Source organism: Cibotium barometz, chromosome 2 (genome assembly GCF_041138505.1).
Source record: "Cibotium barometz isolate CiBa-2024 chromosome 2, ASM4113850v1, whole genome shotgun sequence".
NCBI classification, from domain to species: Eukaryota; Viridiplantae; Streptophyta; class Polypodiopsida; order Cyatheales; family Cibotiaceae; genus Cibotium; species Cibotium barometz.
The window spans coordinates 18,530,301-18,552,703 of NC_141047.1; the positions used below are offsets into that span (position 1 = coordinate 18,530,301).

General features: G+C 42.0%; 1 protein-coding gene across 1 annotated transcript in view; it reads left to right on the forward strand.

Moving 5' to 3' along the window:
• Positions 1 to 9,549: 9,549 nt before the first annotated feature.
• The window catches only part of LOC147640754 (protein phosphatase 2C and cyclic nucleotide-binding/kinase domain-containing protein), a 51,388-nt gene continuing 38,534 nt past the window's right edge, over positions 9,550 to 22,403 (forward strand). The window contains exon 1 of the mRNA XM_086814770.1: positions 9,550 to 12,111. Coding sequence (XP_086670896.1) covers positions 11,050 to 12,111 — 1,062 coding nt within the window. The 5' untranslated portion in view covers positions 9,550 to 11,049. The remainder of the gene's footprint in view (positions 12,112 to 22,403) is intronic.

The following is a 22,403-nucleotide window of genomic DNA, read 5'->3' on the forward strand; positions in this document are numbered from 1 at the left end:
ATCCGTAGGATGGTGCCGTCAGGGCATTCCATCCTCCCACTTTCCACCCTACTCACGCATCAATTTGTTTTCTAATTAATACTACCACATTGTTTGACATAAACAAACATATTCCTTAATTAGGGCCCTTCTTCACAAGGTTCGTTATAACAGCCTTCTTACACAATACAATCATACCAAAGACAAGATGCAATTATATAAAAAGTTTATACATGAATCCATTTCCATACAAGCCAATCCGGCTCTCTTATTCTTATTCTGCCGATGATCTAGAATTCGGCCTTCTAGCCTCTACATGCTGGGCAAAACCCTACGGGACCATACACCTCATCGTTGGCCGCTGGCGAGGACTCAAGCCGGCCTGTCGCCCTCTCAAGCTCCATCGCTTGATCCTCCCGCCCCTCAGAGGGATGTCTGCACACTAGGGTGGGCTTATTTACCGCACTAGCCTGGGCCCTCAGAACAGCCTCATAATCTCTCGCCTCAATCGGCAATCCTTATTCTCCCAAAGGTATGAGGGATACCTTGGGCCATTCCCGGGCTTTGCTAATGACGCCGCCCGGCTACACAAGCACGGAACGGAGTTAGCGTTGAAGCCAAAAAAAAAAATCTTGAATTCCAAAGATAACAACTTCAATGCAATTTTCTAAGTATAGCATTCACAATTCATGAAGATAGCAATTTCAACGCAATTTATCGAAAACAACATCACATAATTCGTAATTTCATATAATTTTTATGTCCTCATTTTAAAAGAAAAAGACACCATTCATTAATACTAATTTAAGGAAAAATCTCTTCTTTTGAAAATTAACCAAGCTAACCTGGCCACCGTTTCCTTGAGGGGCTTGAAAAGGGAGGACTGGAGCCGCATTGGGCGCATCTCCCTCCATCTCGTTGTTACGTGCGCCTCTTGAGACAATATTTTGCCGTCTCCGGGATGAGGCCATCTTAGGCGTCGCCTTGTAGAGCTCGCTGCTGCGATCGAAACGCTTCAGTCGAATCTGAATTCCAAGCTCGTTTGCTCACCGTATGAGCAAAAGACTATGGCGCACGAACCCTCGCTTGAGTCAAAAAACCCTTACTAAAGTCTACGCAAATGGGGGGGGGATTGTGAGATGTCCTTAAGGCCAAAGGCAAAAACGTGGAGAGGGCTGGGAGGGGTGGCTGCAAGCCTCTCTGTAAGTCTATTCACACGAGGGGGGAGAAGAGTTAAGGACACTGGCCTCTAGCAAGAGGGGGATGGAGGAAAATTGGCTTATCTGAAAAGAGCCAAATGAGGGGGTGTGAGAGGGGTGGCTGCAAGGGCGGCTGTACTTGCAGCAAGTACGCTACACAGGGACGGACAGCGGTACGGACGGCGGCACAACAGGGCATACGCTACACAGAAATGCGTGCCGATTGAGGAGCATCCTGGGGGTTTATATAGCTGAGGGGTGAGGGTACGGGCGCTGCGCAAAGCAAGGACGAAAGGACGGTGTACCTTCAAAGGCTATGGATCAGTGGCCTGCATGGGTCTAGGGGAAAGGTACGATGTCGGTTGTCTGGGAAAGGAGTGGTACGCATGTACCTTATCTGGTCTGGGTGTCCACCTATAGGGTGTCCACCTAAGGGTACGCGTGGACCATACAGTGGGCGGCCGTCCTTTGGTTCTTGGGCGACCATTGTACGGACGCCCTAGTAAGTGTGTACGGACCAAATTTTGGGACGGGGTACCCAAATTTGGGACGCCCGTCTCGATTTGCGTGCCGGACCGCCCTAGGGGGCGAAATTTTTTTTTGTCCAGGAGGTTCTCCTGGTCGCAAGGGTTCAGACCGTTCGTCAATCGGACGTGCGGTCGTGCATTTATTAAGGTTTAAAGGTCGCCGTTTTTTAACTAAAATGATTAAAATTAGCATATAGGCTTGATCCGGTGTCCGTTTTGGATGCTGTAAAATCCTATACTAGGGTAAAATCGTGCGCAGATTCCAAATTTGGGCTCAGAATTTGAAGATTCTAAGTAGAAATGACTCAAATAATAAAATCATTGATATTTATACCATAAAAACTCCTAATTACATGGACATTTCTTTATTAGTGAAGATGGGTACGTTACAGAATTGGCCTCTCTTTCTTGATCAAAATAAAATAGAATTGGCTTCTCTTTCCTAATCAAAACAAAATCGAATAAATGCTATCATAGATTGACTTGCCTTTTATGAAGCCATGTTGTTAATTTGAAACGCACATTTGTAGCAATGGGGTGTCTTGATTGCAATGAATTTTGCTAGGATTTTGTAGAGCACAGTCATAGGGTTATGGGCCTCCTAATCATTTACATGCAATTTTCTTAATCTTTGCTTAATCTCTGCAATATCCGTTCCTTCATATAATTGTATACCACATCTACAAGATCTATTAAAGATGTGTATTTATATGTTTGTTTAGTTAAGGCCATGAGTCTATGAAGAAATATATTGAAAGCCATCCCAACCAAGTGATTTCTCCTTTCCCCAAATGTTTGAGGCACTCATCCTATTTTGTTGGTCTTTCCGCCCACCTAGCTTGTTTTAAACCTTCTTTTCAATGATGTTTAGTGCCAAATTCCTACATGTATCCTTTTTACAAACGAGTCCTCTTCTTGGCTCAATGTATTTCCTATAAAATCAACCCAAAATTTAACCATGTCTATGGGATCCTTAAGCACCTTGCCATTTATATCCTTAATATGTCCTATGGAATTTGTATCCCTGCTTGTAATCTGAAGAAGTATTTGGAGGTTGATTTGATATCTTTAAAAAGGACTTTCCTGGATAAAATCTTGACGGTTTAAGCTCTTTGGTCTTCAAAGGTCTCCGTCTGATCTTGACACAAAATGTATTGCTGCCACTCCTCTTTGCTTAGCTGGGTATCTTGTCTCTTTTTCAACAATAGATCACATTGCTCGTCAACCCCTTTTTGAAACTTCCTTTTCTAGTTGCCCACACTTTTTCTACCTTTCTTATTAACCCTTGCATCTCTCATCCAAAAATTTGCCTAGTTTGAAGCTTCCTTGGTTAATTCAATGAATGCATTCTTTGTATACGTTTCTTCATGGAAATTGATGGATCCATTCTTTGAAAATATTTATTCAATTTGTCTATCAAACTAACACATGAAGCTATACAAAGAATTCATTCAAGGGGGAATAACAATTTAAACTATGCAAAATTTACAGAAGAGATGTAAGGGGTAATAAGAGATGTAGGAAAGCTAAGGGCAGCTAAAAAAGGCAATGGTGGGGGCGCTTAAACTTGGAATGGGTCCACTAGAGTCACTAGTAACTCTCTACTCCCCCTAACTATATTTGGTGGTCTCATGTACACACCCTTTTGCTTGCATGTATTGACCTCAAAATAGCTACTAGAAGGATCAACTATAAAGGGGATTGTACACTTAAGTTACCTATGGGATGGAGCCTTACTAGGTTGGAGAGATAAGCATCAAGCACCTATCATATTTGGTCTTAACAGTTATGATATAAAGTTTTGTGGGACAATTGCTAAAACTAGAGGAAATTTAGGTATCCACTGCTATGAATGAGTTGGCATGGCCCAAAGACTGGTCTTGGCTATGAACACAACCTTTCTTTAAACCCCTAACAAAGTCTATATACTAGGTATTGTGTAGAACAAACTTGAGTTGGAATGGCCCAAAGACTGGTCTTGGATAGGAACACACCCTTTATTTAAACCCCAACAAATTCTATATCAGATATTATAGAACAAACTTGAATGTGATACACAAACAAGGAATGAAACTAGAATTGGTCTACAAACGACTTGTCAAATAATGATGTGTGTCCATCAAAAGTAAAAAATAATGATGTATGTCCATTAGAATGTGATACAGAATGTAACCTAAATTGGTCTACAGAGACTTGGCAAATAATGATGTATGTCCATCAAAAGTACAAAAATAATGGTGTATGTCCATCAAAAGTAAAAAACAATGGTGTATGTCCATCAAAAGTAAAAAATATTGATCAGAAGTAAAAAAATAGTTAAAAGAGAGGAGTCAAAATTGTATTGGGAAATTGTAGTATGGGAGCGCAATTCAAGGAAGCGTTTGAGAAGTAACTATCTCAAAACAAATGACTATAGATAGAGACAATTAATATGTGAAAGGAAATGCCATCGCGTTTAGGAAGTCTATGGCTATAAGTAAGACTATCATTAAAAACTCTGCTTGTGGGTATTATATGCCCCAAGATAAGAGGAAGATACCTGAAGCCAAGCTCATAGCAAATACTTTGATTATTGTGCCATACTCAATTGGAACCAATTGTTGAAATATACAAGTGAATAGGGTGTGTGTGGGAACAAGCCCTTGGTTAGAGGCTGTAAAAGAGAAGATGTAATTGTGAAAGAACCTGTGAAAAGGTGAGAAGAATCTATTGGGAGAGAATAAAGGGTACCATGAGAGAATTTAGGAGTGTGGAGTTATTCTGGGAGATATTCAGGGAAAAGAGAAGAGGTGGAGAGAATCAGGCAAGAGGTGGAGATATTCTGGGAGTGAATCATGGAGAAATCAATGGGATTAGATGCTTGATGTAAACTCTATAAATTGAGGCATAGCCCCAATGAGAATTTGCTGGTTTTTGAGTATCCATGCCTACATTAATCTATTTGCTAATTATTCACTAATTACATCTTAATCATTTCTTAATCACTTTGTTAATGATGTTGATTCTAGTGTTTGATCCAACATAGCTCATCATTATGCTCAAATTTCAACATGGTATCAGAGCCATGCCTAGAATCAATTATGTTTATGAGCCCATTAGTTAATTAATTAAGACTAGTAGGTAATTAGCAAAAAATCAAATTTTTAGTGAGTTTTCACTTCTTCCCTTCACCCCCAGCCAGTGGAGGACTCCATTCTCCTTGCACAGTCAAAATTAGGTCTTGTGCTTCTAACACAAGCTAGTCAACATCCCTAGCTTCAAGCCCATCAACTCCACGCATCAAACCGCCGACGGATGCAACTAGATTTACGAATTTTGCAAGCGCCGTTTTTCTTAAGGAGAATTGAGATTCCTACTTGCGCAGTTCAAATGTCTTAAATTCCTCTTAGCCCAACGTGTAATCAAGCATGCTCTACAAGCTGGTGAAGACAGAATTCAATTTCATCAAGTCTACATTGAGATCAAAGCTCTTCATCAAATCTACAGGTGACTTTGGTAAAACAGAGATTAAGCTTTCATTATTTGGTCAAATCTTGTGTTTCTTGGCTTAATCCTCTACTAGACTCATTGCTATTGATGCCTTTGAAAGCATTTGAGCTCATTTGAAGTGGAAGGCACCAGATCTGGACTCCCTGCATACTCTGTTTGCTGCACACAAAACAGAGCATTAATTTGCTAATCAGTGATTAATCAATGCTAATCACTATATTTTGGTGCAATTGAGGGTTAAAATTAACCATTAGGTATCTGATACAGATCCCTATAACTTCAGATTGCAAATCGGAGTTGGTTTGATGCTCCAACCATTCCGTACAAATTGGTTATCCTTGATTTAATGTAATTTCTGGTAAAATTGTGCCGATAAAATTGTGAAAATCATCATTTTGCATTTAACCCTTGGTTAATGCCTGTAAATCTCACTCAAAATCAAGATTATTCACAGCCAGAGTTGCATTTGGGAATGTGCATGAGAATGAATGCTATACGCATTATGTATTGTGCACATTTTATCAGTGTAAAAATGGAAACAGACACTGCCCTTGTCCAGAATAAGGCAAGAGGTAAGACCTCCGGCATAAATTTGGGTTTGCATTGCATAATGATACAAGATAAACATAAAAATCCCAAAGGAACTGTCAGCAAAACATTGAAAATGTTGCTTACATGGAGCAAAATGACTTGACGGACGAGCTCATGGCCCCAGCCATGAAAGAAGAAGAATATCTCTTTCCAAGAAGAGAATCCACACCGAGAAGAAGATCTAAAGGAAGACATGGACACGAGAAGAGAAGCTGCCATAAGAAGAGAAGCTGCCCCGAGAAGATTGAAAGAAGAGACGGACGCGTGGAGAGATGCTACCACGAGAAGAAGATTGAAGAAAAGAGAAGATGTGAGGCTCCAAAGAATGAGGAGCCATGTGAAAATCTATGAGAGAGAGAGAGAGAGAGACCCCACAGCCCAATGTAACCTGCCCCAATAAAGTAAAACCACCTCTGAGCCACCGATGATGTAGGCCACGTGGTAGATGAATGTGTGAGCACTTTAGTCAAGGTCGCGGGCACTTATAGTAGCCTTGGACACATAGAGAGAGAGAGTGTGTCAAGGACTATGGAGTTTAGGGACTTGAGGCACTGGTCGCAGACTGTCAAGTAAGAAAAAAACTTGATACAGGGTCCAGGTGTGCTGAGATAACTTGAGGGGAGGAGTAGACACTGGTCGCGGACTATCAAGTAAGGGGAGGCAAACTTGGTATAGGGTCTAGGTGTACTAGGAGTATTCACTTGAGGGGAGGTGTTGAAATATACAAGTGAATAGGGTGTGTGTGGGAACAAGCCCTTGGTTAGAGGCTGTAAAAGAGAAGATGTAATTGTGAAAGAACCTGTGAAAAGGTGAGAAGAATCTACTAGGAGAGAATAAAGGGTACCATGAGAGAATTTAGGAGTGTGGAGTTATTCTGGGAGATATTCAGGGAAAAGAGAAGAGGTGGAGAGAATCAAGCAAGAGGTGGAGATATTCTGGGAGTGAATCATGGAGAAATCAATGGGATTAGATGCTTGATGTAAACTCTATAAATTGAGGCATAGCCCCAATGAGAATTTGCTGGTTTTTGAGTATCCATGCCTACATTAATCTATTTGCTAATTATTCACTAATTACGTCTTAATCATTTCTTAATCACTTTGTTAATGATGTTGATTCTAGTGTTTGATCCACCATAGCTCATCATTATGCTCAAATTTCAACACCAATGTCGAGTCTAGTGTAAGAATCAATTATTAGAGGAAGATACCTGAAGCCGAGCTCATAGCAAATACTTCGATTATTGTGCCATACTCAATTGGAACCAATGCCAAGTCTAGTGTAAGAGTCAATTATAACAAATTGGTGAAACTTCAAACCTATCAATGTGAAAAGAGGTGGAGAGGTTAGATAGTTAATGTCTTAATGTTGTATATATTAAAGTAAGATGTAAAGTGAAATGTGAAATGTTGATTAAGGTAAATAGCTTGTGCGATCCTAGTTGGTTGGTGGTGTTGGGGACATGTTCTCTTCCTCTTGAGCTAGGTAGGTAGCACTCTAAGCTTGTGCTTTGGGTTCCTTTGTGTACAGGAGGTTACTCAAATTGCATTGGGGGAATCTAAGCAAGAGAAGTGGCTATGGTGTGCTAATGGTCTCATTCAGATCTTATGATTTAAGCATACTATTAAAATAAATAGTTAGCTTGTGTTTTGAGTTCATCTAGCTTGAGATATGTGACTATGTAATGTATAGCTAGCTCAATGGTTGTGTTTGCTCATTTTCCACATGGATAGTGATACAGGTTTGAGACATGGGCATATGTACTTGCCGCCGCTGATGCTGTGATTTAGAAATTTTTTTGTACATGGAGATGGTTGGCCTTCATTCTTGTAGGAGGGCTTTAGAGTACATAGGTTTGATGGCTATGTGGAGGTTATGTAAGAAGTATTTTTTAAGGCTAGAGGAGAGGTACATACAAGAGAGTGAGCAAGATAACACATAAGGATGTAGATGGCAGTGAGATAGAGGCATGATTCAATAGCCTCCATGATAGAATTAGCCAACAAAGTGGATGGCATCATATAAAACTTAATTATAGAGTGCCTCTTTCACATGGTTATACTAAGGTTGGAAACTAAAGTTATACCAATGTTGGATTTTGGTTACAATTACCACACATAGACTTATCAGTTCCACTTGGAGAAAAGAGTAGCTTTCTCCTCTCGGTATGACATATGTTCTCTTTTGGGTTTAGAGTATAGTTGGGAAGGGTAGTGTAGTAACTAAAAGAGGAAGAAAAGAATCTATGGATAACTTTTTTGTAGTTAATGGATAGGAGAGATAAAGATACTATGATTTTGACATTCACTTTTACTTAGCGGTGAGTCATACAGTATCATGGTTGACATAAACACATTTGTATGATTAATCGTCCATTCACATGTTAATTCAAACAAAGAGTATCTAGTTGCTAAGGTTTATTAAAAAGTGATTGTTGCTCATAACTCAAGCCATAAATTCAAAATCAAAAGAAAAGGAGAACCATTGGAATCAAGTTTTATGGTTTGGTGCAATGATACTCCCTCTTTGACCTACTTTTGTACGTTGGATTGTTTCGGTCAAGTAGACTTTCTTTTAGTAGGTCATACACAGTCATTGTTGCTTGAATTTGTTTCTTGTAGGATAAGGGAGACGTGTTAAAATACCAAAATACCAAACGGGAGTGCTTTAAAGGCATGCATCTCTTCTTTCCTTTCTAAAAAGATTAAATAATACTTTTATGAAAGAAATGTCCTTGATGTGTTAATGTTAAATTTTAACGAGAAGGTGTGTGGTTGTCCATGAAAGGGGAGAACATGAAAATGTTTTTTTACAATGCTTTAGGAGGGACTTGAAAAAGTGGGGGACTTTTCTATACCTTGATGGGCCCTAAGAAAAATGTCTTTCTAGTATAGTGTTTTCTAGAGTAGCTTAGAAAGTGATGGTGATGTGGACTTGTAGGTCAAATTAAAAACTAGTGAGTGATGGATGTTGTTAGCATGCATTGAGTTTTGTTGGAATCATATTAAACTTGTCTAGTTTAGTGGATGATTAAGATGATTCACATGCATGATCCAAAGAGGACATCCCATGTGTTACACAATGTTGATTGAGGGACCAAAAGTGAAGTGAGTAAATTAGTGGGAGGCCCCACTGGAGAAGAAATAGAAGATGACAGACAATGGGATGTAGCTTGTGCAACGACACGCAGGACCATGTATTCATGAGCAGAGTTGAGGTCAAAGACTAAAGCTAAATGAAGGCCGGCTAGAGTATCACAATTGATGATTGGACATAGCATAGTTATAAAGAATAAGCATGATAACACAACTTCTATGGATGTTGGAAGGTCTTCCTAAAATATGTTGTTGGGTGGGTTTCTGGTGGATGGGGGAGATCCCCTTAATCACGAGCGTGGAGAGTCTTCAACAACGAGTTCATGTAGTTTGAACTTGATGGGGGCCAGGGGGAGATCCCCCTAATCACGAGCGTGAAGAGATCTTCTTCAATGAGTTCATGTAGGACATTGGAAAATTGAACTGTATAAACACCTTGAGTTACCAAGCCAAACATGACATTGAATGGTGTTCTGCTACCACAAAGTGAGACATCATGACATGAATCTCATTAGAGTCTCCACAACCTCTGTGAATGAAATGAAGTTGTGAGAGACAAACCTTGAGGATCGAGATGATATGATATGCACAATAATAATCAACTAGTGGGAGGACTCAAAGTCATGATATCATACTCTTACGAAATATAGGGTGGCCAACCGGACCAATCATAGGACGCCACTTTGACTTTTGTGATTGGCACACGTCTGCCAAAGCATTGCCACAGCAATCGCCCTGCGATAACCTTTCTAACGTTAACGGCCGATGCCGAGGCAGCTAACTCCAGGGTCGTCACCAAATCTAGGGATGCGCCAGATGTAGTGGAGGGGCAGAATTCCCATTAGCCATAGCAGAGTTTTGAGGATCGTGTTGATCATCTCTCGCGTGAAATTCTGCTACATTAGGTAGGGATTCCTGTGTGATGCTTGCTAGAGACATGGCGGAATAGTCAGCAATGTATTGTGTTGATTTCTGCATTTCGAAGCTGTGAATCCATGACGGAATGATCCCATAACGTCTCGCAGTTGCAAGAAGAAAGTGCTGAGCAGCAGCGAAATGTTTTGCAGAGTCTGATTGCCGGTCGAAACGGAAACTCTAGAGGAGGCCTGTGCCGAGGAAACTTGATTATTTGACGGATATGGCAGCAATTTTTGTCCGGGATGGGAAGGAGGAGCAGAAAAGAGGTTAGGGTTAAGCGACTTCTCATTTTGAAGCGAAGAAGTGGCTGCTTGGCTATGCCGGAAAGAAAGAGAGGGAGAGAAAGAGAGAGTTCCTTGTTGTGGAACTAAGTTCAGGAATCTTTGCTAACGGGCGTGGCTATGGAACAAAAGACTTAGAGGGGTGTAAAGTAAATTGGGGTTTAGCAGACGAGGAAGGCGCGAATTAGGGTTCAGCAATTAGGTTCAGGAGAGAGAAGATGCTTTAGGGTTGAGCAGAGAGAAGAGGCTGGGGGATGAAGATGGCCAGATTATTGAGACCTTGGAAAACAGCCACAAAAAAGGTTGTGGGCACTTTAACTGTGGATTATTGGCCCTTTTCGTCGCCCTGCTTTTATTTCACCTTTGCTGTCACTACGATCCTCTTTCCGCCTTCTTTTTCGCACCCACTAGCACAAGTGCAGCAAAACACTTCCCACCATATCTGCACCTGGTTTATGCTCTCGAAGCCACAGTGTCCGTAGTCGGCCCTTGCCAGCCACAGTCCTCTCCATAGTTGCTGCAGCCTCCCCCCTTTCCATCTTTGCCTAGAAATAGAGAGGTTTTCTTGTATTGTGATTACTCCCCTCTCCAGTGCCTCTCTGCTAAAAGATCCAGCTTTGACAGCCATTGCATCTCTGTGAGTAACCCAACTATTATCCTCACCACAGTGTTTTCACTCTCTTTGGCATTCACACTGCACAGCAGAGCAAAGGCTCCCTGTCCTCACAACAGTGGTTTCTCTCTCTTTTGCATTAACACAGCACAGCAGCAAAGGCTTGCTCAACCAAGCTTGTTGCTGAGATCCTCATGCCCAGTGGCATGTTGGCTGACACACGCCCCCTTGCAATCCACTGTTGGCACGGCCGACACATGCCTATGACATCGGCACGGACTGTACTTCTCTTACAGCTGGATTGCCAACCACACTACCTGTCGTTGCTGCAGTATTCCAGAATCTGACCGTCTCTCAATGGGTTGTGTGTATGGGAAACCGGGAAAGTCTCGCATCTCCTGGCCGTGGAGGCACAGAAGTGGAACGAGTTCAGCAGGCAGACAGGACTTGAATTCTTCAGCCAGGCTTGTGGAGAGTCTCACAGTTGATGTGCCTGAAGATAAAGATGGTGACGTTGATGCAGAGAGCGGAGATGAGCCAACTCCCCTCTACACTGCATTGGATGTGGATGCAGGCGTGCCCCGCCTCTCTCGCTTGTCTGGACAGTATCTTCCACCCAGTGGTTCCAGAGTTGCTAGATTGCCTAGCTTCAAGCATGAGCTGCGCTATTCCTATCTCTCACAACGAGGCTATTATCCAGAGGCACTAGACAAGACAAATCAAGACAGTTTCTGCATCCACACCCAATTTGGAAAGGACCCCAATGATCACTTCTTCGGTGTGTTTGATGGTCATGGTGAATATGGAACACAATGCTCTCAGTTTGTCAAGAAGCATCTATGTGAAAATCTGCTGAAAGACCGCCATTTTAGTACAGATATAGTTCAAGCTTACCATTCAGCATTCACAGCCTCCAATGTTCAGCTTCATCGGCATAGCATTGATGATTCAATGAGTGGTACGACAGCCATCACAGTGCTAGTTCGTGGAAGGACACTCTACATAGCAAATGTCGGAGACTCGAGGGCTGTGCTAGCAGAAAGAAGGGGGAAAGAGTTAGTTGCAGTGGATCTGTCTAGTGATCAAACACCTTTCAGGTCAGATGAGTGTGCTAGAGTCAAGCTATGCGGCGCAAGAGTGTTGACTTTGGATCAATTAGAGGGGTTGAAGAATCCAAATGTGCAATGTTGGGGAGGTGAAGAGGATGATGATGGTGATCCACCGCGGCTATGGGTTGCAAATGGAATGTACCCTGGCACGGCCTTCACTAGGAGTATCGGTGACAAGATTGCTGAGCAAATAGGTGTAATAGCAGTACCCGAAGTGCTTGTCATGGAGCTGACATCAAACAACCCCTTTTTTGTGATAGCAAGTGATGGAGTGTTTGAGTTCCTATCAAGTCAGCAAGTAGTTGACATGGTGAGCTCTTTTTTGCATCACTATGTAGAAGTCTATGATTGGATACTTTAGAATTGACTCTGGTTAACACTAGCTTTTAAAAAGGATAACACGATCATAGCATGTTTGAGGGAATCCATGAAGATGCTGGAAAGAACCATGCTTACTGTATGTGTTGTGTTTTCTATAATTTAATCCATCGTAAGTACAAGTCACAACTTGATAATGCATTAGTTGTTCCAGTGGCTTTCAATGTGGTGCTGTTGTGTCCTGATGATACATTCCTGAGTACTCACACATGGACAAAGGTTTAACTTAGATAGGCCACATTTCTGACTATAAACGGGGTCCTTTTTCAGACATTAAGGCTTGCTCAACTTGGCTTCACGTGAATTGCTGAAGTCAGGTGGCTGGTCTACTCATTGTTGCTGCGGCTGGCTTGGTTTTGAAGTTGGTTAGCTGCTCTAATGGCCAAAGTATTGTTCCTTGTACCCCCAATACCAGTGCAGCTTTGGTGCAATAATTCCACTTGCACCAAGAGTTTGTGGGGCGTGCCTATGACACCCCCTCCTGCTTATTTTGCTAGCAAAAGGTGCATGGTCTCTTCATGGAGATTTTAATCCAATCATTCTTCCTTGTGTTTTTGTTTCTGTCTTGGAACTTGGCCAGGTACTTCATAGGAGGTGAAATTGACGTTTAGGCATTTCTATTTCAGGAGCTAAAACTTTCACCACAAATGTGATGCCGTAATGGGTTTTTGTTTTGAATGATTTCAGCGGTGGTCTTTTGTCTTGTGCACCTTGCGCTTGGGTGCTATTTGACATACTAACCATCATTATGTGCCATTTTTTGGGTTAGAGATGAGCACTGCACCCCATTGTGTGCCCTAGTTGAGGGACATGTCAGGCCTGCTGCCACTAGGGTAGGCTTGGGTAGGCCAGGCAGTCTTTCTTGTGTATAATCTACACAGTTTTGTAACCCACTTGGAGTGGACTGTGTCGAGCCGTTCTGATAGCTTATTAGCAAAGTGCTCAGCACTGGACAGCAAGGCAGATAAGTTGGGTAGCAGATCTCTTGCCTGGGATGGGGTGGGCCGTAACGTGGGCAGCCCACAAGGCAGCTTTGCAGCCAAGAAACATAGGAGGATCTGTGTGGAGCAAGCGAAGCAAATGGGTGGACAGTTTGCATGCAATTGGGCAGCCTGTTTTGGGCCCAGCTAGCCTTATTTGGGCGTGCCAGGTTTGGACACCCATGCAATTAAAGGTATTTTATTGTTGATTTTGCAGCTGACCAGCCCATGACCTGCATGGAGCTTGCTGATTAGCCGCGGTGACAAAGAGATTCAGTCGTTTTGATAGCCCATGCCTCTCCCCACCTTAGACATCTGTGAAAGGGCTAAGTAGCCCATGCCTCTCCCCATGGTTTGGGCACCCATGCGTGTGAAAGATGACCTTTAATTGAAGGTATTTTATTGTTGTTTTATGCCAGCTGACTAGTCCATGACCTGCATGGAGCTTGCTGATCAGCCCACCACCAAGAGACTCATCCCTTAAAGTAGCTCATGCCTCTCCACTTATTGCGTCTGCTTCCCAGCCAGGGACAGGTCACAAAACATTAATAGAGGCATTCAGCAAGGCATTGAAGACTAAACGACAACCACTCCACTTCAGATGGCTTGCATGGACCTGGCTGGTGAGCCCACGACCAAGAGATTTTGCCCTATAAATCGCCCATGACTTTCCCCACTTGTGAACACTCATTTTTATGTGTGTGTGAGCCACCTCTTAGAGGGGTCACAATAATATCTAGATATTTGTGTGATGACATAAGCAATGATGTCAGTATCTAGGCTCTAGCATTGTACTTTCTCTCTCTAACTCTTATCACTGTCGACTGCTCCAGCAGTGTAGCTATGGCGTATATCTTCAACCCTCCATAGCCTGTGCTGTGTAAACCCTAACCATAGCTACTAGCTGTTTCCAAGATTTGGTTTCATAGTGTCGTCCACCTGTTCGTACTGCGCATCAGAGCCCACCATCACTATTACAGCTCCGACTCTATCGACTGGGCACCCACCACCAAGCTTGCAAGCAACACCCACCACGTGTGAGACTGCCTGCACCTAGTTGCGCATGGTGCACCCGCTTCAGCACCTTCAGCTGCTATGGATCTCCAACATGGCCACCTCTATGACCCAGGATTCATCGTCAATTCTGCAGAGCCACGTCATTAAACAGTTGCTGTGCGCAACAGACCCTGCACCACCCAATTTGTGCATCTACTAGCTGCTGTCCATCTGTGCATATAGCCACAACTGTACTCCCTGTCATCTGCTCCTGTGCGCAGTCCATAGCCGTGAGAGCCTCTGCCCCACCTTCAGCACAGATCAACAGCTCCAAGCATTGCAACATGTTAGCAAAGCTTCCCAAGAAGAAGAACGAAGCAAATCAACATATCCACCTTCAGCACAGATCAACAGCTCCAAGCATTGCAACATGTTAGTAGAGCTTCCCAAGAAGAAGAACTCCTCAAGAAATCACAGATGTTGAGGAAGGAAAGCTGCTATCTCTTGTTAAAAATGATATTTTCCAGTGACTATGAAAATGTTTGCATAGCCATAAATTTGCACATCACGTTGGCCTCTCAGTCTTGTATCTTCCCTAGTCTATCTTTTGCTCCCTCACTTATGAGACTGCTTGTGTCACTTGCTTGGGACTATATTGCTAGTTCTAGCTCCTCCACAGGTCGTTGGATGCCAGGTTCCAGCTAGAGATGGGAGATTTGTAGTAGTATAGCCGCATGGCATATAAGAAGCAAATTGACATGTCCACATCAGGAAAGTCAATTTCGGTTGTTTTTTTTCAAATTTTCTGCAAATCCAGCTTAATCGAAGCATGAATCTCAAATCCATCAACATTTTTCAAAATTGAGGGCATGTATCAAGCATTGGGGAGTTGCTATAGCCTCCTATTGGATCAGATTAAAAAAGCTGTAATTTTTGGGAAACTCTAATTTTCTGAAAACCTAATTTTTCCTTTTGGGGGGCGGGAAGAGATGAAAAATTTGCTTTATGTAATGATTCAATCTCTAAGCCATCAAATGAGTAGGCCAAGTTGGGATCAAGGGGGGTGATGAAAATGAGGTGCCACAGTGGACAAATGAGTGTCTCAAATTTTTATGTGTATCTTTGGGCTTTTTCAAGTCCGAGAAATGTGTTGTGTTGTGTTCACCTATGTGTTATTTAGTGTTCAGATGTGAGTTGTGTGTTGTGAGTCTGTGACCTAATCTTGTGTGTACTCTACCCTTGGGACCTATAGGCTATAACCAATCTATGAGACTAAGAGCCATGAGATTTATCCTTGACTAGGAAAATTGGCATGAGAAACCATGAGCCTAGATTTATACTGGACACAATATGAGGTAATCCCTTGAGGGGGGGGATTGTTGGGAATCAAGGTCTTACTTAAGTTTGGTCAAATATGTGGTAGTATGTGTGTGTGTGAACGTCCTTAAAAAGGATGTGAACACTCATTTATATGTGTGTGTGTGTGAGCCACCTCTTAGAGGGGGGGATTGTTGGGAATCAAGGTCTTACTTGTGTGTGAAAGGCTTGTAAGCCTGATCAAATATGTCGTAGTAGTATGTGTGTGTGTGTGTGTGAACCTCCCTATAAAGGATGTGAACACTCATTTATATGTGTGTGTTTACGTGAGTGTGAACCACCTCTTAGAGGGGTCACAATAATATCCAGATATTTGTGTGTAATGACATAAGCAATGATGTCAGGGAGAAGAACCTTTGCACTTATTAAAGGTACATGTACTTCATTGAAAATCAATCTAATACAGCACATCATTTAGTAGTGTACTTTGTCTCTCTCTAGCATTGTATTCTCTCTCTCTCTCTCTCTCTCTCTCTCTCTCTCTCTCTCTATATATATATATATATATATATATATATATATATACATACATAGTTCATAACATTCGCGTTTGCTTCATGAAGCAAACGTTTGCAACATACGCGTTTGAAACTCGTCTTTCATACTTGCTTTAAAAAAAAAAGCTTTTCTAAGGTTTTACATTTTTTGAAAGTTGCTACGTTTTTTTAAATCAAAAATCGGTCCACGCAATTAGCATTTATGTAACTTGTAAGTGATAACTTTGTAAGTTTTTATAATGGAACTTGGAGAGCTTGAGTTTACAATGTATATTTGTATCTATTTGTCTAAATCTCGTCCTTTCTATGAGGTATTATATTGGTCACGTATGTTACTCGGCCTGGGACTGAAACATACTCAAAACATTGTTACATACTTGAATACGTATGCGTTTACTAAACGTATGTTATGAACTATGTATATATATATATGTATGTATACATACATACATACATATATATGTGTGTGTGTGTGTGTGTGTAGATATCCATACGGCGTGCGTTGCGAGAACGCGCGTGGCATATATATGTGTGTGCGTGTGTGTGTGTGTGTGTGAGAGAGAGAGGTGTGTGTGAGAGGGAGAGTGGTGTCGCCGTGGGAGAGAGGAGGAGTATCTGCTCGGCTCTGAATTCTGACGCAATCTGACGCGCTCCGATGCGCTCTGACACACTCTGACGCGTTCTGACGCACTCTGACGCGCTGACACAATCTGACGCGCTCAGTATTTTTCAAGCTTTGCTGTGTGTGTGTGTGTGTGTGTGAGTGGGTGTGTGTGTGTGTGTGTGTCCAGGTGTGTGAGTGTTGCCATCCCGTTGCCCTTCTTTTCTGTATACAGTTGGTGGTTTTGTGTATACAGTCGCTGTTTCTTTCTCCTGCATCTTCAAGTTTCCCACAGGCTTCTCAATCCAGTTTACAGTACAGGTTTTCAAAGCTTTTTTCAAGTTCAATTTAGTTCGCAGTTCAGGCTTTCAAGATTTACAGGGTCCTTGCATAATCTACTTTCAGTTCTGTGACTATTTTGTGTGCATTAAATGGCTACGGAGCAGTTGACATATTCACGAAGGGATAATTCGGTTGATATTAACAAGAGGAGACATCTTGCAAAAGATATTTCTGATGTGCAGCAAGAATCACAGGATGCACAATTTGTCTTTGATGCATTATATGATGATTTTGTGGAAAGCAGGCAAAAATGGTCGGATCCCCCTCCTGTGTTTAATTTCAAAATTAAGCTTCCCTCGATTGTGTCCCCTCTTAAGAAATATTCTGAAAGGGGCATTATAATCTTTTTTCCGGGACGTATGCCGTCGGCTCAAGATGTAGCCCAATGGATTCAATCCATTGTGGGCGGTTCTTTTGTGGATGGGGTGCACTTTGCTGCTCGTGGATTTTATGATGTGTTGCTTGCAGATGCTAAATATAAGCAACTTATGCTGGAAGCTTCCCCCTTGATGTTTGGTCCGCAATTGGTACATGTGCTTCCTTGGTCCCCGACCAAGGATTATCAATCTTTGATAAAGCATCGATGTCAAGTTTGGGTTGAGGTGGTTGATTTCCCAGAATATCTTAGGGAACAACTGCCAGAAATTGCGGCTGCTTTGGGGAAAGTGGTATGCCCACCTCGACCTACAGGGAACAAGAACAGATTTTGTATTCTGTGGAACACTGATAAGGATCGTCCGTCTGCTTTGGCTATTGAGGTAGAGGATGTTAAAGGAATGGGGGCACGTTATTTTAAACTGAAATGGGGAGTTTTTGCAGGTGCCTGCTTTGCATGCCATAAATTTGGTCATATGGCCTCTGAATGCCCCACAGTTTTGCATCCTCCTCCGCCTGCGGCTGTAATGCCTACTATAGTAAAGGATGACGTGACTCAAAACAAGGAGGTTACTAGACAGGCTCCTCGCAATGGGCAGGCAGGTAAAGACAAGGGAAAGGCCAAAATGGTTGCTTCTACAAGTGTTATAGGGGTTTCCTCTTCTTCTCAGAAGGAAAAAGGAAAAGAGCAGCATGATTTGCAAACTTTAAAAAAGACTGTCGTACCTCGTCGTCAGTCTCTTTTAACAAGAAACTGGACAGTCACTAATCATGCTAGTACTTCAAATTCACCGTTTCTTTCTTCTTCGGTCTCAAAGTTGTGGTCGGACATTGTCAGAGGTGGTCCATCGGGCATGGACTCGGCCCCTAAATATGCGGATATTTTAATGCATGAGGGTCAGCCTTCGGGGTCTGATCCCACAGAAGACATGTCAGACACTTGATCTTATGTTTTTTCTGCATTGTACATAATCTGTATATATATCATGTTTAATGCTCCAATAAAATGTTTTTCTTACAATACTAGAGGCCTCTGTGATCATAATAAATGGAGGCAGTTTTGGCATTATGTATATAAGATGCATCCACATATAGTTTGCTTGCAAGAGCATAATCAGCATGCAATGACGGGTCAGGATGGTCATTTTGCTGGATATGACATTTTTTATGCCGGTTCTCGAAACTTCTCAGGGACTGCAATGCTAATTCGGCATGAGCTACAGCCTATAGTGGTACATAATGATATGAATGGACGATGGATGGTGGTTCAATGTTGTCTATATGGCAAAATTTTTGAATTTGCCACAGTTTATGCTCCTCAGCGCTCTTTACATCGTGCTCAAATTTGGAAAGAGATTGATGATTATCCTTGGTTACATAATGCTTTTATATGTGGTGACTTTAATAATGTTCCTTCTCCAGAGTATAGTTCCACTGGCCGCATACATATGCTTGGGACAGAAAGATCAGCATGGGAGGATCTTATATCTAATCATAGTCTTTTGGATTTATGGTGCCATGTATGTCCACATGATGCAGGGTTCACTTTTAATCATAATGCTTTTAAACATATTTGGACCCGATTGGATAGATGGTATTTACTCCATGCGGATCAATTTGATGATTATATCTGTAAAATGTGGATAGATCGGACACTGTCTTTCAGATCATGCCCCCTTATGGCTGGGACTATATTTTGATATGCCATGTGATGAATTTTTGGCTTCCCGGGCTCGACTGCTCATCTTAAATCATAGCTATTTGCAACATGATCATTTTAAAGAAATGGTTCTCCATGCTTTGGTACCACTTTACCATCAGATTTATGAGGACATTGATATTGCGTGGTTCCATTTTGTTCATCGCATGCAAGCTGTGATTATTGACTATGGGCGCTCTTATATGCATGATATTCGTGAAGCAGTCTTGCAGGCAAAACAAACATGTGAATGCCTCACTGCTACTGCTCAACAAAGGCTTCTCCTACAGTGTGAGCAAGATAATTTATTGCAGGCAAAGAATGTTATTATGCTAAACGAGCAGCGTAAATTACAAAAGTGGATGGTTCGCTCTCGTCAAAGGGCATTGCTGGATAAAGGTTGCTCTTCTAAACAATTTTTCAAAAGTTTGCATCAGTCCAGGGAGAAAGAGAATATTCGCAGAGTTAAAAAGTCAGATGGCCAATGGTCTGATTCTATGCAAGAGTTGGCTGACTTGGCTAAATGCTATTTCTCTTCTCTTTTTGCCTCGAACTCGGAAGTTTCTCCAGAGGTTTTAGAGGCCCGTTGTAAACTTTTGCAATATGTGCAACCTATTATCTCGCCCGCCGATGCAATGGTATTAGAGGAACCTTTTTCAGAAGAGGAATTAAAGGAAGCCTTGCGTTCGATGGGTAAATGCAAATCACCTGGCTGGGATGGTTTGACTTTGGAATTTTTTATTGCCTTCTGGCCTTTTCTGGAAGAGGTGATCTTATTCATGATCAATAAAGCATGGCAAGATGACTGTTTGCCAATGTCTTGGAAGCAAGGATTAGTCAAGCTTTTTCCTAAAAGACATCTTTGTGAATCCTTTTCGCATTGGCGTCCTATCACTCTTATGCCAGTTATTTATAAATTGGTTACTAAAATGCTGGCGAACAGAATTAAAGGTTTTCTGCATGATGGATTACATCCTGCTCAATATGGTTTCATTCCTCGTAGGCAGATTAATGACAATCTGGCTAATGCATATATTGGTATGGAATATGCCAAGTATACTAAACAGGATGTACTTGTGCTTCAGATTGATATTGAAAAAGCCTTTGATACAGTTTCCTGGGACTTTGTTGCCATGACTATGGCCCAGTTGGGCTTTGGTTTAAAGTTGCAACGTGTTGTGTACTTCCTCTACAGTGATAGTGATGCTTCTTTGATACTTGGCTCTCGGATTACCGACCCTTGGAAATTAGAAAGATCTGTAAGACAGGGTTGCCCTCTGAGTGCGTTGCTATATGCTGTGGCTACTCATCCTTTGCTTACATATCTAGACCATTTGACAGCTTCCGATGTGCTTCATGGATTGCAATTGCCCAATGGCAAACAATTTTTAGCACAGGCGTATGCTGATGATTCTTTTTGTATGCCCCGCAATACGCAATCGGATGTGCAAAGATTAATGGAGGCACTAGAGCTGTTTGGGCAAGCTGCTGGCCTTTATGTTAACTTTCAGAAATCTAAACTTTTGGCTCTTGATGCTCGGTCTTGGCATAGTTTAATTTGGCCAGGTGAAATTCCTTCACAAATGCATGTAGTCAGACACTTGGGCTACCCATTGGGATGGCATATTTCTAATCAGCAAATGACTCAATGGGTGATGCAACGGTTGAATCAGAAACTTAATTACTGGAAGCTTTCTACATGGCCATTGCATGTTCGTTTAAGGATTGTACAGGCTATTGTCATGGCATATATTCAATTCTTTTTGCCACTAATAATGTGGAGAAAAGTGGACATTGATCGTTTTATGTCTTCAGCCATGAGCATTTTTTGGAAAACCAAACATGCTAAGAGGGGCCTTAACCTTCTCTCGCTCAAGAAGCTATGTAGTCCCAAACAGCATGGAGGCTTGAATATCCTTAATATACACTTTCATGCATTGGCACGAAAGTCCACCTTGCTGTTGGAATTTGTATCTCAGAGGCAGCCTTGGGCGATTATGTTGGCAGATATGTGTGTTGAGATGTCCACTAAATCGTTTGGCAACTGGACCATCACGCATTGGGATGCTGTGTTTGGCCATTTTGAAGGCAAGATTGCTGGTTGTCCTTTCTCCACAAAGTTAATTTTGGCATGGAAAAAGCTTACACAGTTTCTCAGCTGGACTCCTCGAGTGAATACTAACTGTAATTCACTGCGTTTGGAAAGCATTCATTGGAGTAGAGTTTTTGAGCGACCTTTGGCTGTGCAAGAGCCTAGAAAAGCTTATTTCCTTGCCAAAAAGGGTGTCTATTTCATTGCAGATGTGCTAGATGATAGTGGCCATGTTCTGTCTTTTATAGATGCTTGTCCTAAATTTGGCCTAAGTCATCATTACCGTCCCCTATGGGAAAAGATTGAGAGTTTGTTGGCCCCTTTTGAGCCTCTTCCCGCTCTTGAAGAGTCGGATAGGTTGCACGATTGGAGCTTGCATAGGCCCATACTTACTCGTGGTCCTTTGTCTCTGCTACAGCTCTCGGTGCATACAGTCTATGGCTTTCTCCTTCCTGAAATTTGGGTTCATGATTATGCAAATGATGCTTGGAGAATGCATAAGCCTTTGGCTTGGTGGAAGAAAAGGCTCAGGATGATATGGAGCAGTAAGATTCCGTTAAAATGTCGGCTTTTTCTATGGCGATGTCTATTGGCTGTTCTGCCAGTTGGCTCTTTCCTGGCAAGGCACCATGTGACATCTTCAAATTGTTGTGTTTGTGGAGCGCATGATGAAACAATTCTCCATCTGATGTGGAATTGTAATGCAACTAAACTTTTACTGGATCATATAACGGCTCTTCTTCGAGCTCGTTTCCCTTCTGCTTCTTTTGGGAAACATTTTTGGTTGTTTGGTATTTTTTCTCCTGCTCTCAGACAGTATAGGGCCTTTTTTGATTGGCTTCGTTACTGGGCCATGTGGACGATTTGGTACTCCAGGAATCGGGCTGTTTTTGGTGAGCCGCCCATTCAAGCCTTTCACTATTTCAAAGAATCTTTACATCAATCCCTTTATGATTGTCTCTCTCTACATGAGATTGACCCATCATTGTATAGCCTTTTCACGGATATATTTTGATCATGCCCCTGTTCACTATGAACTCTGGCATTTCTTGTATATGATGCTTTTTGTGGGTTTTCCTCATTCTGAGGTTTCCCACTAGTAATCGAAATAATCATTACAAAAAAAAAAAAAGTGTGTGTGTGTGTAGGTTTCACCCAAAAAAAAGTGTATGTGTGTGTGTGTGTGTGTGTGTGTGTGTGTGTGTGTATCTCTAGATCAGATGGTGCGGCATTTGACCCCATTGAATGGCATATTTCTTTGGCAC